The 17,500-nt window shown below is 40.2% G+C and overlaps 1 protein-coding gene across 5 annotated transcripts in view; it reads left to right on the top strand.

Annotated features, from left to right (window-relative positions):
* zfhx2 (zinc finger homeobox 2) overlaps positions 1 to 17,500 on the top strand; it is a 77,804-nt gene that overhangs the window by 50,264 nt on the left and 10,040 nt on the right. For 4 of the 5 annotated variants that reach the window (XM_088402493.1, XM_088402492.1, XM_088402494.1 and 1 more), the window contains 2 exons: positions 7,677 to 11,650; positions 14,572 to 17,500. The exon at positions 14,572 to 17,500 is cut by the window's right edge and continues 1,797 nt beyond it. The exons of the other annotated variant lie outside the window; for it this stretch is intronic. In XM_088402493.1, coding sequence (XP_088258619.1) covers positions 7,677 to 11,650; positions 14,572 to 15,009 — 4,412 coding nt within the window. In that variant the 3' untranslated portion in view covers positions 15,010 to 17,500. The remainder of the gene's footprint in view (positions 1 to 7,676; positions 11,651 to 14,571) is intronic. 5 annotated transcript variants of the gene reach the window in all.

The following is a 17,500-nucleotide window of genomic DNA, read 5'->3' as shown; positions in this document are numbered from 1 at the left end:
ATGTATATATATATATATATGTATATGTATGTATATATATATATGTATATATATATATATATGTATATATATATGTATATATATGTATATATATATATATATGTATATATATATGTATATATATATATATGTATATATATATGTATATGTATGTATATATATATATGTATATGTATGTATATATATATATATATATATATGTATATGTATGTATATATATATATGTGTGTATATGTATGTGTATATGTATATATGTATATATATGTGTATATATGTATATATATATATATATATATATATATATATATATATATACATGTATATATATATGTATATATATATGTATATACAGTGGGCCCCCGGGTTACGAACTTAATCCGTTCAGCGGCTACGCTCGTATCTCGAATTGCTCGTATAGCGGGCAATCCAAACCCATGTTAATTCGTGAGTGCGTGCAACGTGCGCAGAAGCCTTAGGTAAAATCATCACGCTGTATACATAAATTAATATTAAGTGACATAATCTACAGTACAGTTGCATTAAATAATAAATACAAAGGATAAATGACTTTTACCTTTGGAAAGACGTGACTTGTGCTGAGATAAGCAGAGATGAGCAGAGATGAATGCTCTAAGTCAATACGGTAAATCAGATATGCTATTGGTCTTACAGTGTCAAAGTAACTTTTTCAGTCAGGGTTTTCTCTACTTCCTTCCATCCCAACCAGCTGTGCCATCAAGCTAGATAAAGGCGTTCGGCCAATAGCATATCGGCACTTCTGTGATTGACGTGTGACACCGGCCAATAGCATCTCCGTGAGTGAGACCGGGTGACCTTAATCGACCAATAGCATACTGGCGTCTCCTTGACTGACTGATAATTATTTGCACTTTTTTTTTAAACGGTTGGAATGTATTGACATCTTATTGATTAAAACACATTTAAATCTGTGACGATTTTTTGTCCTGCAATCGGCACACTTAATTTCATGTCAACTGTTTTTCCCGACGTGAATTGAGCACGGTGGAAGCGGAGAGGTGGTTGTGTGTGTTGCATTTACTAGGCAGCACACTTATGGCTTGTTCGAGCGTCAGTTCACCTTTGGTTACAACTCACAAAATTGCAACAATGACGCTGTCCCAATGCATATCGGGAGATCGCCGACTAACCTGACATGCAATCTTGTCTAGCAACCATTATATGGCGCTGTATCATCACCCGTAATAGGGTGCAGAGATTAACCTCTTGAGTTAATACGGCAACGCATATAGGCTATTGGTCTTACAGTGTTACAGTAACTCTTTCAGTCATGGTGCAAATCACGGAGATACTAAAACATCATCCTCTTATTTCTTCCTTTACCGCTGCTAGTAATTTTAGAAGCTATGTCTAACAGATAAAGTTTGCAAAGTCTTCAAAACATTCCGTTTTTCACTCATTTTGTCTACTTCCTTCCATCCTGTCCCATCAAGCTAGATAAAGGCGTTCGGCCAATAGCATATCGGCATTTCTGTGATTGACGTGTGACGCCGGCCAATAGCATCTCCGTGAGTGAGACCGGGTGACCTTAATCGACCAATAGCATATTGGCGTCTCCTTGACTGATAATTATTCGCACTTTTTTTTAAACGGTTGGAATGTATTGACAATTAATTTAAAAAAAAAACACACATTTAAACCAATGACAATTCTTTGTCCTGCAATCGGCACATTTAATTTCATGTCAGCTGTTTTTCCCTTTAGCTGTACAAACACTACACTTAAATGGTAATATATTTAGACACCGTGAGTGAGACAGTCAGTGTGAGATTGTAAGACCAATAGCGTTCACGTTACCGCCATAAGTATCTATTAATGATTGTAGATGACGCAACTGCTGAATATATTGACGCAGTTAGGCGAGAACATTTCTACATACTCAATGGCTGGTTTGTCGGAATGCTCGCAAGACGAGAGGTTTGCTCGTAAGCGGAGGACAAAATTCTCCCTGATCCACGCTCGTAAGGCGGAATGTTCGCAAATCAGGATGCTCGTAAGCAGGGGGCTGACTGTATATATATATATATATATATATATATGTATATGTATGTGTATATATATGTATTTGTATATATATATATATATATATATATATATATATATATATATGTATGTATATGAATGTATATATATATGTATGTATGTATATGAATGTATATATATATGTATGTATGTATATGAATGTATATATATATATGTATGTATGTATATGAATGTATATATATATATATGTATGTATGTATATGAATGTATATATGTATATGAATGTGTGTATATATATATATATATATATATATATATATATATATATATATATATATGAGATCATTTCAAAGTAAGATAAAAAAAAGTCACAAACTCTAACGCTTGAAGAATTCTTAACATAGTTATTTACTAATATTTCTTTGATATTTTATGAATGCAGTACTGTGTAATGTACTTTTTTGCTTTTTTCAATTTTTTTTACATTTTTTTACAGATTTTTTAAATGATTTTTTATTTTGAAATATTTTTTTACTTTTTCCTGGAAAAAAAACCTGAAGTACTGAGATGACACGGAAATGCCGACATGCTATTGGTCGATTAAGGTCACAATCCCGGTCTCAGTCACGGAGATGCGGATATGCTATTGGCCGGCGTCACGTCAATCACAGAAATGCTGATATGCTATTGGCCAAACGCCTTCATCTAGCTTGATGGCACAGCTGGTCGGTGTGTTGTGAACAGTTTGCAAACTTTATCTGTTAGACATGGCTTCTAAAATTGCTAGTGGCGGTAAAGGAAGAAGTAAGAGGATGATGACAATAGAAACGAAGCAGGAGATAATAAATAAAAAAATACGAAGGAGGCGCACGCATGGTTAACCTTGCTCGTGAGTATGGCCGTAACCGCTCGGCAATCTTCTAAGGGCAAGACTTTCCTTGCCGGGGGACGGACCTCAATCGTTAACAAAATGGAGAGGCTTCTTCTATTATGGATTAAAGAGAAGGAAATCGCCGGTGATACAAAAACAAATAAAAAAAAAAACGCCATGGTCGACATCGTAAGGTGATGTCGTAAGCTGGGGGTTCACTGTGTGTGTGTGTGTGTGTGTGTGTGTGTGTGTGTGTGTGTGCAATGAGATTCACTGCACCCATTTCAGATAAATGAAAAACATATACACACGTGGACAAAATTGTTGGTACCCCTCAATTCAAAGCAATTCAAAAGTAATGGCTGATTTTGATTATTTAATTTTCAATAAATTTTTATTTAATGTTACTTTTGTAAGTTTCAAGTGATTTCAGTGAGAATTGTGGGTTTTTCCTTCTTTAACTGAGGGGTACCAACAATTTTGTCCACGTGTGTATATATGTGAGTGTGCGTATGTGTGTTATATATATATATATATATATACAGTGGGCCCCCATGTTACGAACTTAATCCGTTCAGCGGCTACGCTCGTAACTCGAACTGCTCGTATGACGGGCAATCCAAACCTATGTTAATTAGTGAATGCGTGCAACGCGTGCAAAAACCTTAGGTAAAAACATCACGACTTTATACACATATTAAAAATTGAGTAACATAATCTACTGTACAGTTAAATTAAATAACATATACAAAGGAAAAATGACATTTACCTTTGCGGCGACGTGACTTGAGCTGGGTGGAGGCGGAGGGGAGCAGAGACCAACCCGCAGAATTTATTTATTTATTTTCTTAAACGGGAAGTTTTCTCAAACTAGAACATATCACCGGCGATTTCCTTCACTTTAATCCATAATAGAAGAAGCCTCTCCATTTTGTTGTCGATCGAGGTCCGTCCCCCGGCAAGGAAAGTCTTGCCCTTAGAAGATTGCCGAGCAATTACGGCCATATTCACGAGCAAGGTTAACCGTGCGTGTGCCTCCTTCGTATTTTTTTTTTTATTATCTCCTGCTTGGTTTCTATTGTCATCATCCTCTTACTTCTCCCTTTACCGCCACTAGCAATTTTAGCAGACACGTCTAACAGATAAAGTTTGCAGTCTTCACAACACACCGACCAGCTGTGCCATCAAGCTAGATCCATGTTTATCAACCGCTGTGTGCCGATTTATGCCGTGGCACAGCGGCATCGTGCCGCGGCACATCAGCACAGATTTTGTCAGTTGTGCCCCGGGAAATTATCCCCCCGGCCCGCTGTCTAAATTTACGGCAATGACTGTGCAGCGGACAGCACTCTCAAGGCTTTAAATGTGATGCGGTGATCAAAGGTTTGGGAAACACTGAGCTAGATGAAGGCGTTCGGCCAAGCATATCGACGTTTCTGTGATCGATGTGACGCTGGCCAATAGTATATCCGCATCTCCGTGAGTGAGACCGGGACTGTGACCTTAATCGACCAATAGCATATTGGCATCTCCGTGACTGACTCCGTGACTGACATCGTGAGTGAGACAGTGACTGTGACATTGTAAGAGCAATAGTGTTCAGTGTGACCGTGACAAGCGTAAACAATTAACTTCTTTGATGCATCAAAGCGAAGATAACTGTGTAGCACGTATACCGGCGGCATGTCAGATTGTTCGTAAGACGAAAGGTATGTACGTAAGTGGGGGACAAAAAACGCCGCGTTCAACGCTCGTAAGTCGAAAAGTTCGTAAGAGGGGGAGTTCGTAAACCGGGGGCCCACTGTGTGTGTGTGTGTGTGTGTGTGTGTGTGTGTATATATATATATATATATATATATATATATATATATATATATATACACACACACACACACACACACACACACACAGTGAACCCCCAGCTTACGACATCACCTTACAATGTCGACCATGGCGTTTTTTTTTAAATTTGTTTTTGTTTTTTATCCCCTCTGTACGCCATTTTTTTTCGCGTTATGAGAAAAGCTCCTCCTCAAACATGGCGGTCAGTGTGCGTGCCTAACTGCGAATCACTCCGAGCTTGTACGTCTTTACACGTGTCACGGCTTACATCACTAAAATGCTGGTCTGCTATTGGTCGGCACCCCGGTTTCCAAAATGGCGGAACATTGAAGCTTTTTGTGAGTCCTTACAAAAACGTATTTATAGTGCATGTTAGTGCTTGATTTGAACTTGAATTGATTAGCCATGGGTCCCATAATTGCTAGTGATGTTAAAGAGAGAAGATGATTTTTATGCAAACGAAGCTGGAGCTAATCAAGAAATACGAAGAAGGTTAAGCTAGGCTAGGCTACCCTCACTATGGAATATGGCCATAACATAAATAATAAATATATCATTCTTATTATTTTTATTTATGATCTTATTTAATTGTATACATGTATATTATATATAAGTAGCACCCACTATACTATTTTGATACAATTTTTTTTTTTATATATATATTTTTTTACGCTAATTTGCTTTCTAACATAGGTTTGGATTGGCCGCCATACGGCAAAATCGCGTCACGATCCCACCGGTGGAATGCATTGATCTCGTAAACCAGGGGCCCAACGGGGCTTCTTTTCTAAGGATTCTCCCACAACTTGACCCCAGATAAGCGGAAAATAATGAATGGATTGTGAAAAGTCTTCATACTTTGAATATTTAAGAGAAATATTACTGCAGTACATTAATTTATTTAAATCTTAAATTATTAAACCTTGTACAGTAACTGTACTGTTATCCCACCCCATCCAATTTGCTGTGGGACAGAGAGCTGCAGTCATATTAACAGCGCCCAGAAGTCTAATTAAAGTGAAGCCTCTAAACTGACCTAACATGATAACTAGAGCTTACATTTGAAATTCCAATGCATGACAAAAAAAAAAAAAAAAAATAGAGGTAAAAGATTTCTAACGCTCTGCATTGCTCCATTCCATCTGCCCCTAAGCGCACGACTTTTAAGGAAGCTCGGCTCTCGGGCACGCCTATGAAACACGTATTGCTCCCGGCGCGATATGAGTTTTGGGACGGCAGTAGATTGCAACTCTGCCCTGCCCTCCTGCCATCGACCAATGAGAGCAGGAGTTGTAATCTACTGCAGCCCCAACTCCAATGGTCGCACCGGTGCCAGTCTCGTGTCTTGTAGGCATGCCCGAGAGCAGACACGCTTAGAGGCAGACAAGGAATGGAACAATGCACAGTAGAGACCGACTGATATGGATTTTTCAGGACATATACTGATTTTTAGTAGTCGGAGGAGGTCGATAACTGATATGTGGAGCCGATAATCATTTGCAGTAAAAATTGGTGTAAAAAAAGAAAGAATAATGCAAACACTGGACTTAATTGAAATGCCTACAGCATGTTTGTTGAACCACACAAATAGAAAATAATAGCTCCAGGAGTGTCTGAATTTCCTTGACTCAGAAGCATCTCTAATAAAGTTGAATTAAACAAATCACTCTGAAAATTTGACACAGAAAATACAGTAAAAGTTAAATATAATGACAATCTTTAAAGTTTTGAGAAGTCAGGGTCATGAATCCTGAGGCGGGACCGAAGATTGGATATATTTTCATTTGTTGTTACTGTTTTTCCCATGCTGATTTCACCATTGCATGTTTTGTACACAGCCTTCCCTGGAGTTGTTGAACAAATAAAATACTGCCAGACTGCACTTTTAGACCTAGGTGCATCCATGTTTAACAAGGGTTTGAAAAATAAGAGAGAAATGTTAAATGTGGGGCCCACATACTGACATATACTCAACTCAGCATGCTTAATTTATTGCAACATTTAGAATGCATTTAGTCATTCTAAAGTCATTCATGCATCATTTAGTTGATTTCACTATTAAATGATATATTTTACCATGCAATAGCAAGGACCCTGTCATTCAAAACTGTGTTGAGACACGGTCACTTCTGCATGTTTTTTTTCTTCTTCATATTACAAAAATTACAAAGCAAATAAAAGACACAAAAAAACCTTGGAAGTCTCAACAGTCCTATTTGAAACCCAACATGAGATTCTACTGCATGTTAATATGGCTGCTCAGATATTATTGCGCATCACAGGAACACATACAGGAGCTCACTACTACAGACAACCTGAACAGGAGAAGAAAGCACGAGCTATGACTACAACGACAAATGAAGGAAATTTTATTTTCGCAATATAAGTTTTCTTTTTCTGCTGTTTGCCCTCCTCCTCTGCTGCCACATTGCTTTGAAACATCGCCTCAACGTAATATGTTGTAACATTTAATGTGGTGTTTTGAAGCGCTGGAATGATTTACATGTAAAACACGATTCATATGACAAAAATCATGATACAAAAGCCACTGCGGAGCAGAATGATTTTCATGTAAAACAACGATTCATAATATGACAAAAACTATAATATGAAAGACACTCTGGAGCAGATTGAGACTTCAAAGGAAAAGGGGAACAGTTCTGTTGTAAATTCCTCATTATCGCTTGGTTGATGTGCAGAGGGTGGATTGCATCCGTGCAAGTGTAAGCAGGAGGAGGTCCTTTGTGGCCTCTGGTTGGAGCGGGCATGGTACGGGACAATGTATATCTAGATTTGTCTTAATTTTAATAGTCAGTGGCCTAAATGACTATTGCATTTTAACTTTAAACCCAATGTCTTAAATTGTTTGACCAACAGTTTACTAATATGTGACATTTATTTGTTGTTTTCCTATTTTTCTTTTGTTTTCCTATTTTATCAGCTGCAGTTTATACACAAGTGAGGTCATCCGAAGACATAAGCTCGCAACTCTGCCAGCCTTGTTTAGACACTACTCATCAACATTCTGATAAAGAGATGGAAGAAGACCGAATGCTGGTCTGGGGTGGGAGCGAAACTGAACCGGAGTCTGAAGATGAGGCAAATGAAATCACTGGAGCCAAACACACTGTCAATGAAAGTGAAGACGTAGCAAACGGCAGTCAAATTTTGACAAGTAAAAATGACGTGCCGACAGAAAATAACACTTTGTTCAAATGCAATGCCTGCCAGGAAACATTCCCCAGCAGAACTGCCCTGAGTGTTCATTACTATTCTCCAACCCACATTCAGAGAATGACAATACAAGATGGAGAAATTGACACACCTGCCTCTTCCGCCCCTGTTGTTTCTCAGCCATATATCTCAAACAAACCATATCAGTGTGCTATTTGTCGTGTCTCCTATAATCATTCCATCACTCTAGAGAGCCATATGAAATCTGTCTTACACCAGACGCGCAGCAGAAATGCTGTGAACACTGGGGCTCTTGGTAGTTTTGTAGACAGCAATGCTAGTACTCCAAAGATCACATTGAGTACTTGTGCAAGTGGAACCAGTGAGAGGGCGTCCACCACTGGAACCATGATGGTGACTACAGGAGGAGATGCAGAGCACATGCAAACATCGCTAGTGGCTCCATCCCTCATCACTCCCCCTCTGGTCTCTGTTCAAGCAGTGTCAGCTTTTCTCACCCTCCTCACATCTAGCCCGAGAACACTCTCCCACCCACTCCTCCCCTCCTTGTTTGCACCCAGCCACCCTACTGATGCAGATGCAGGTCAGCTTGTGCCTCAGCCTCACATGGTCATGCCCTTGCTCTTGAACAGGCTCCAATCCCTGCAAACCCAGCACTCTCCAGACAACCAGCAAGGACAGCTCCTTACCCAGTGTGTGCCATTTGTGGGTCTCAATGCAGCGCAACAAGCCCTCCTTACTCAAAGACTGAGTTTGTTGCAGAACCAATGGGCCCCCGTTGGACTTCCAACTAATATAGCAGTTGGGGAGAGTGTGAAGCAGGAGAGTATTGAAAAGCCGTTGGATCAAATCAAGGTTAGAGCTGGTATAAAAACAGAAGTACCAGAGGAAGAAGGATATACTGGAAAAGAAAGAAAAATTGAGGGTAATAAAGACATCAGGAAAGCAACTAACAATGGAAAAACTTTGACCCATCAGATGGATATTGAAAATGATTTAGCAAGTCCAAGTTTTTCCCCAGTAGCTATGGAGAAAAGCCTCCAAAATAACAACCTCTCACTGTCTCCATCACTGCCAAGTACACCACACTATAGTCCTATACACTTAAATTTGACGCTTAGCCCCGATTCCACGCCTCAAAAATCACGAAGAGCAACTACTCCTTGTGAATCTATTGATACACCCAAATCTAGCCCAGTTTCAAATGCTTTAAACAATATGTACCGGTTACACTACAATACCATGGGGTTTGTACATCCAGAGCTTCCAGTGTTGTCAGAGTTTCAGTCTGAGGTACTTTGGGCTTTCTTTGAATCACGTAGTGAGGCTGATGCTGCAAGTCCTCCGCGTGAGGACTGTGAGGCGCTGGGAAGAGAGGTAGGGCTTTCAGAGGAGGACGTACGCAAGTGGCTTTGCCAAGCCAGACATACCAAAAAGAGACAGAGATCCGTAGAGCTCACACATCAGTATGGTTCATCAGAATTTGTAAGGAATATTCAAAGCGGTGACAATGACTTAGATGATGAAGAAAGCACCTTGATTATAGCAGAAGAGGAGGAGGATAACGACATGTCAGGTAGTCAGGCGATTGATTTGTCTCATCGAAAAGGCGAGCGCAGACAGAAAGTTGTCTGGGGAGACCGTCAGGGAGATTCCTGTCTCACTTCTGACTCAGAAAATGAGGTATACACCTCAGTGATTGTGACAGATGAGGAAAGTCAGAATGGAGGTTTACGGGAGGCCCAAGAGAGCACTACCAAAGATGAATTGCAACACGAGTTCAATTGTGATAAAGGGTCAATTGGTGGAAAGGTTTTGAGGTCCACAACGGTATTTCTTTCTGATGCAGAGGATGATTTTGAAAATGAGGATGTTGTAGGGACTCAGAAGTCTGGAAAGAAAAAAAGGAATGTTGATTTTGAACATGAAGTGGAAGTTAAAAGGGAGAGGCTGGATCCTGATGTGGACCTTGAGTTGGAAGCCCAAGGGGATCCCCCAAATTCAGTACCCTACTCCATTGACCATATTCCAAGTGGTGTTTCAAATTCACTCCCCCTGTCTCTCACCCCCTTTTCTGCTCAATTCCTCAGCCCTTATGTCCTCTCAGTAACACCATCATTGTTGACTGGCAGCAAAGTACCTGTCTTTTCAAATGCACCCACTGTCACAGGTTTTTCCAGTGGTCTTGTTTCTCAGTCACTCCCTCCCATGAACCAATCCTCTCAATACTTGTCCAATGGCAGTGACTGTGAGACGGCACTGGACCTTAGTCTGGGAAAAAACAATTCACCTTCAGTTGCCAAAATTTCAACACAGAAAGGTCGATTGCTGGATGGACTTGGCCTAAGGCCCACAACTCAAAGTCTGGTTGTTGTCAGAGTTAAACCTGAATCTATTACCACCATGCCTTCTTCATACAGTCACGTGAAAATGGTCAACAGCAATAACATCACAGGGCCCTGTATTTATACAAGGCCAGACAAGAGAATTAATGACACACTATGTGATAATGACAAAAACAAAGAGAAGGATAAGGAGCAAGAACTGCAGAGGAAGGCCAAAGGGACAAGGTATCGTGATATGCGCCGTTCTCGGACCATCATTCAAGCTGAACAACTTGACATTCTGTATGGATGCTATTTCAAAGATCCCAACCCTGGAAAACATGAGTTTGAACAAATCTCAGAATGGGTTCACCTTCCCAAAAAAGTTGTTCAGATATGGTTTCAGAACATGCGAGCAAGGGAACGGAAAGGTGAGGTCCGATTCATTAACGACGGTACCTTGGCAGCAGTCGGCAAACCACTCATCAAATTCACCTGGCCGCTCTCTAAACCCATTTTTTCAAACAAGCCTGTTCCAAACAATACGCGCTACATTACAACTGCTCCAGTTGTACGCACCCTCATCAAGACTGAGAGTAAACCTGTAACGGTGAAAAAAAACACACCTGTTCCAATCATGCCCAAGGAAGTTGTTTCCACCACACCTGGGATGAGCAGCAGTGTCTCGGCGATTCCAAAGACCAAGCTTGATACCATCAGCAATATCACCCTGGTCAAAGTTCCGTCCAGCATTGTCCCGACCCTTTTATCGCCTCCTAAGGATCCTATTCCCATTGCTACTCGACCAAATCAACGAAAAAATGAAGAAGAGGAGAGCGAGGAGGAAAAAACTGACGATGAGATGGATGACGAGAATGAGATGGCCCATCAGATTACCAACCGCATGGTACCCAAGCTGCCCACAATGTCTATCGATAACAGGCCTCATTCCGCAACTGTGTTGCCCCCGAAACCAAATGGTCATAACTGCTGGAACCCAAAATCCTCGATCAGGATTAACACTCTGTCACGTGAGCAACTCGATCTTCCCACTCATGCACCTCCTCTAACCATACCTCCTCCTCCCACTCCTAGCATTGCACCAGTCAGCCCCAACATGGTGAAGGTATCACGCTCAGCTGCCACCGTCTTGGGGAAATCAAGTCCCACTGAAAACAATTTCCTGGCCCACTCTTCTAGCCGTAGGCCACGCACACACTTGTCTTGCCTGCAGCTGTCCATTCTGCAGTCCTGCTATGAGACCTGTGCCCACCCGAATGCCATGGAATGCGATGCCATTGGCACCGAACTTAACCTGCCCCTCAAGGTGGTGCAGATCTGGTTCCAAAACACAAGAGCTAAAGAGAAGCGCTGGAAGTTGCAGCAAGAGAAACTGGTAAGATGGTTTACAGAAACATTTCAGAAACCAAAATACAACATTTTTGCATGCGTGTTTTTTTTTTTCTTTTTTCAGCTTAGAGTGGATACATTTGTAAAGTATTATTATGTAGCTATTGCTTTTGAGGTGGCCTGTATTTAATTAGACATGTTGTGATGAATTACACTCCCATTTATTGAGTTGTTAATACGGGGATTCAACCAAATGCATTGCGTTTTTGTTGCATTGCATCTTCGCTGCGTTGTATCTCAGTTGTGCGCACGACGCAGCCATGTTAAAGAATGAGGACGTTTCCACATCCTGCGTATTCGCCGTGCTGCGCAGCCGTGATGCAGGTCTACACAGGTCTGGAAAAATCGGGTCCACCGCCGTGCGTCATGGTCAATTTCTTAGTTCAGAATGCAACAAAGATGAAAAACAACATGGTCTACATCTGGATATTAAAAGAAAATGCACTTCACACAGACAAGACAGCTCTTCTTTGCTACTGTATGTGTTAAATGGACTTTCACTTATATAGCTCTTTTCTACCTTGGGTACTCAAAGCGCTTTACACTAACTAGTCATTAACCTACTGAAGGCGCAGCATCAGAAGCAACCTGGGGGTTCAGTGTCTTGCTCAAGGACACTTCGACATGGTCTTGATGGTTGGGGGATCGAACACACAGCCTCTCAGCTGGGAGACGACCACTTTACCACGAGCCATGCCGCTTTGCTGATTGATTGAATGAACCCAAATGCAACTGCTTCTCTTTCTCTGCGCCATTGTCATTGAGACAAAAATTGCAAACACTTTCCCCCTGTTAATTGGCACTGTGTAATTACTGTTTGATTCTATCAGTTCACTTAAGAGTTAAAACGAATTCTGTATGTGCACCAACTGTAAACCATGCAGTGAAGTGTTATCCACGCAAACATTTCACATTTCACAAATGGAGTTTGGTTTGTTTCCAGAAATTTAGAACACTTTTATTTTTTTCTTTAATCTTACGAATTGGTAGTCCCTGCGCAAGCGCAGGATTACCGCCCAGAGACCCTGTGACACAAAGCGGCGACGCATGCAGTGGGCGGGGGTGTGTGGCGTCATTGCGGTGGCGCTGCAGAGCAGAGACCCAACGCAGTAAATGGTCATTTACTGTATTTCCCAGTATAAGTCAACTTCGTGTATATGTCGACTTCTTTTTTACATACTGTTGCTCAAACAGTGGCAAAACAAGACAAAACTGTGAGGCAGTATATGAGTGCACACAGACGCAAATACTGAAAATATTGTTGCAACAATAAAATTATTCGAAGTTTCAATACTTTATTTTTTGACACTACTATTTCACCTGTTTCAATTTATTTTAACCTCTGGACGTGCTCTTCTTCCTAGTCATCTGTTTAAGTATCCTTGTTACTCTTCCACGGGTAGTCGTGTTCAGACCCTTCCAATTTTCTTGAAATGGAAGTCTTCAGAAATTATTTGCTTATCATTTTACTTAGGATATTCTCCCATGCTTTCTTTACCCAAGTGACATGGTGAGATCATACTGTGCAAGGTTGCCCTTTGCTGTGTTTCTCCCCCACCTGCTGACATCCATGTATGCTGCTGTCTCACATTTTTGTATAAAGGATACAAGTCAAGTCGTTCCGTTAAATAATGCGTCAAAGTCCGCCAAAAAAAATTGCCACGCGGCTGCGTTGTCTACATAAAAAGAGGCATGAAGGTGGCGCTTGACCGAAGTAGATATTTGCGATGTTCTGTGCAAACACTCTAAAACAGTATGCAAACGATATGGAAATAGATGTATATTTAATAATTTTAAGCCCTGAGCCATGAGATGATTTATTATGCAATTCCAATTAGTTAATCGAACACAGATATGTGGAGAAATCTGGTATGGTTTTGCGTTATGCAGTTATAAATTGAACCCTCTAATGTTGCGGTTGATATTTTTTTTTTATAATTTATATATAACTTATATAATGTGGGGAAAAAAACTTATGGAACCTGTTTACTTAAGACCAACATTTACTCGCACTGCTTCTTCCCTCTCCCATCTCTCAGTTTTGCACGCACAAGTATGCATGCACATACACGCGCACACGCATACACATATACAAATACCCTAAAGCAGGGGTCGGCTACCCGCGGCTCTTTAATGCTGCCCTAGTGGCTGAAGCTTTTCAAAAATAGTTTAACATGGCAAAAGATGTTAGGGAAGATATTTTTTGTTTTATGATGTTTGACAAATACACAAACATTAACATTTTCCAATGGTATAAAAATATGGAATGTTTCTTTTAGCTCGGCGTGTATGGCAAAATATAATACAGTGCTATTCCGTGTTTTCGTTGAGTTTGCGTTTTGGGTTTAGATTGTCTTTTTTTTTTTTTTCTTTTTATGCTTGGTGGTGTCCGCCACCACTCAACGCCCTTTTTGGTCATTTTGCACAAACTACGATAACCACAGTTCCAACACATTGCTTGTTTTGCAGTCTCATCTCTTAAACAAGATGTCATACACCCATTCCATTTAGTTGTTTTTATGAAATGACACTATATATTTATCCTTGAATGTGGAAGTGGATTTGATTGGTTCTTAGCCAGAAAATGCAGGCTAATTGTTTGTGAGCTACAAGTTGAGAAGTTGCAAAGAAAGAGGCATTACTGACGAGCAGTCCCTCATTTTTATTGCAGTTAATGGGGCGCAAACCCCAGCACACACACACACACACACACACACACACACACACAACTTCCGGGAAAAGTAAAATTCACAAAGTAGGAATTTGGCAACCTAACTAGACCAGACGCGTTTCCACTTCTACAATTTGAAAAATGTACTACTTTGTCATTGGAGTTAGTTAACTTTAATTCCAGATGATGCATTTCTCTCCATTTGGTCTATCTTTTGATCAAAAATACATTTCCAGGGTCCTCAAGATGGTGGGAAGTTACTCATGAGCTCAGGAAGTTATCTGCAGTACAACGCTCTCAAAGCCAACCGTCCCATTCTGCCTAAACCAGTTCAGCTCACGATTGCAGAGTCTCCAACTTCACTGGCGACTGGCCAGTCTGCAGCCAACGAGACTCTGACGGGCTGCTGTGAGGTGTGCAAGGTCTCTTTTGAATCACGTGCGGCAGCAAGGGCCCATGTCTTCTCATCTCTTCACCTCGCCAAACTGCGCACCACCAACTTTGGCCAGCCCCCCGCTCTTGCAAACAAGAATGGAACGGGTAACGGAGTTTTGGGCGGTGTCAACCTGAGCTTGCAAGTCTGCCATTCCTCTGCAGTAACCAGCTCGGGCTCTGGTTCCGGAGGCGGCGGCGTCATTGAGTTGCCTCCACCCGCGGCTACCAGCAACAGTTAAAAAAAAAAGAAAAAAAAAGATCAGGACTGGTCTGCCACTGATTATTTGGACCCGTTTGGGCCCCTCCAATTTTAATAAACATGTTTGAGCACTATCCCTACCCACCTAACTGAAGAGCTTTTGGTTTTGAAGTTAGCTTTTTTTCTCCAGCATTTCCAATCTTTTTGATGACTCAAATGGACACCATCAAGCCCTGAATCAACACCAAAACTGTTCATCAGTTTGCTTGTGTGAGTGATAGATATCACTTTTAATTGTCTCATCATTTTCCCAAGCTCCTTTTAATTTCAATGACCTTCCTACAGAAACTTAAAAAGGGACATCATGTGACTTTCCAGGCTTGAACTGAAGCGACTGATGTAATGATATTTCATCATGTCACTATTTGGAAGTATGTACATGGAATATACTTAGTTAATGGCTCCCACTTTGCTCCTGTGGACTGTTTCTTTTTTTTGGGTGTGGGGAGGGGTCTCCTCCAGTGCAAAGATTGCTTGTTTATGACATGAATGGATTGAACAAATGTGGCTTGTGTGTTGACTGTCACTTTTTTGAGGAGTGTTGTATGCACTTCATTTGGGATACAATTGAGGTACGTGAGAGAATCGGGCTTCTAAACCCTGACCTTACCCCCATTCTCATGTTTATAGTTTTCATGACAATCCAGACAAAAAGCAGGTTATAAAACTCACAAGGAATCTTGGCATACCGCACTTTTACAAATATTGCATTCTTTTAAATATTTTAAAGCATTCTGTTGTGAGTGTTTTCATGAAAAGATGCATTCATGCATGTTGGATGCCTTAATATGAAATCTAATTTAATTTTATTCTTTTTACCCCTGTCATATCACTCCATGGGTTTAAGCTTAGAATTGTGCGACAAGCAAAGCTTACAGGAAAGTAAGTGAACTCAAACGCTGTCCTTAATTGCTTTTACTCTGGTGGGGAGCGCAATTTAAAAGTCATTCAAGCCTATTTCCATCTTTTTCTCATCTAAGGACAAAAAAAAATGGACAGATTGTGTGGTGGGTCACAGATTCCACTTTCCCACCCTAATGACATGGGTTGCGCAATCACTCAAAAACATACGATTTTAGGAATACTCCACATTTGGATGAAATTTTGAGTTGACACAAAATTGCATTATAACCTTTACAAGTGACTATATTTTGACCTTTTGATGTCTCTTTTAGTTTATCAATTTTTCAATGCTTTTTGCACAACTTGTTTTCTTAGAAGGCGCTGAATGTCCCAATTCACAAGATTTCAACCAGAAATCATCAATCGTTCCTTCTTTGTTTCTAAATTGATATTAAATAGTATTCTTCTCTTGCTTTTTGCCATTCTGATGTCATGAACCAGAATGTGAACATTGCATTGCAAGTCTTTTATTAGGATATTTTCCATTGATCTTAAGATTGTCACAGAATGTCATCACCAGATTGCAACAGATGGAGAATGGAAGAGTCAATGTGCATCAAAGCAGGAGTTTTAAATCTGAAGGGGCAAACAACACTGGTTAATTTTGCCATTGGACTTTTTGTTTGAGAACAGATTTGTGCAGGGACCACTAAACAGGAAAGCATGCATACCTTAAAAAGTTGTTAGGTCAAATTAAGTTCACCTGTAAGTATTGCAATGTAATTTAGGCTCATTCTGAAATTATGTTTTTTAACTTTTTCTGAGTAGCCTATGTCTTTAAGCTGGTCAAAAAGCGTAAATGCTTTTTAAATTGACTATTATTTTTAGAATTTCATTTTTAGTTCCTCCACCCCCCCCCCCCCCCCCCCCCCCCCCCAACCCACCACCAGTACTACAATTTCTTGTTCAGTTACTAATCCTGCTAATGCACATGCTGTGTAGAATTAAAAGATGGTCCTCTGTAGGACACTCACTGAGGAGCCTTTTCCTTCCATTTAAATTTATATGTTAATGCTATAGTTAGCTAAAATGCAAAACTAAAATGACCTTTTTTAAATGATATATTTTAAAAAGTGGTATTCCAAAGTAGTCCTTTTTTCTGTAATTTAAAGAAACAACCAAAAAGCAATCGAGAGGTGTTCATAAATGCAAACTGTAAAGGACATCCCACAGCTTAACTCTTGCACTAGTTCACTATATTTGCACAAGTTACATTTCAAAAATGAACGCTGCCATGGATGCAGATGAGGGGTGACAGTGTGTGTTTTGAAACAAAAAGGATTTGCAGTGTTCTTTCATGACTTTGGAAAACAATGTTAAGTCTGATGTGAATCATCTTGTATGTCAAAGTAGGTAAATCAAATTAGGTGAGTGCTTGGATGTCAAGACTGGGATAAGACACACAAAACAAATGTGTTGCAATGTCCAAATGAAATAGTTCTTTTTTACGGAGATCTGCTTTTTTATTATCTTACTTTTCATTGTCATTTGAATATCACTATTGTTATAACTGTACTACCACTTAATTGATTTACCATTACTCCTCATGCTTTTTATTATAGACTAAT

Source organism: Hippichthys cyanospilos, chromosome 19 (genome assembly GCF_059441005.1).
Source record: "Hippichthys cyanospilos isolate Australia breed blue-spotted pipefish chromosome 19, RoL_Hcya_1.0, whole genome shotgun sequence".
NCBI classification, from domain to species: domain Eukaryota; kingdom Metazoa; phylum Chordata; class Actinopteri; order Syngnathiformes; family Syngnathidae; genus Hippichthys; species Hippichthys cyanospilos.
The sequence above is the reverse complement of the archived record's forward strand: the minus strand, read 5'-3'. Positions and strand labels throughout refer to the sequence as shown.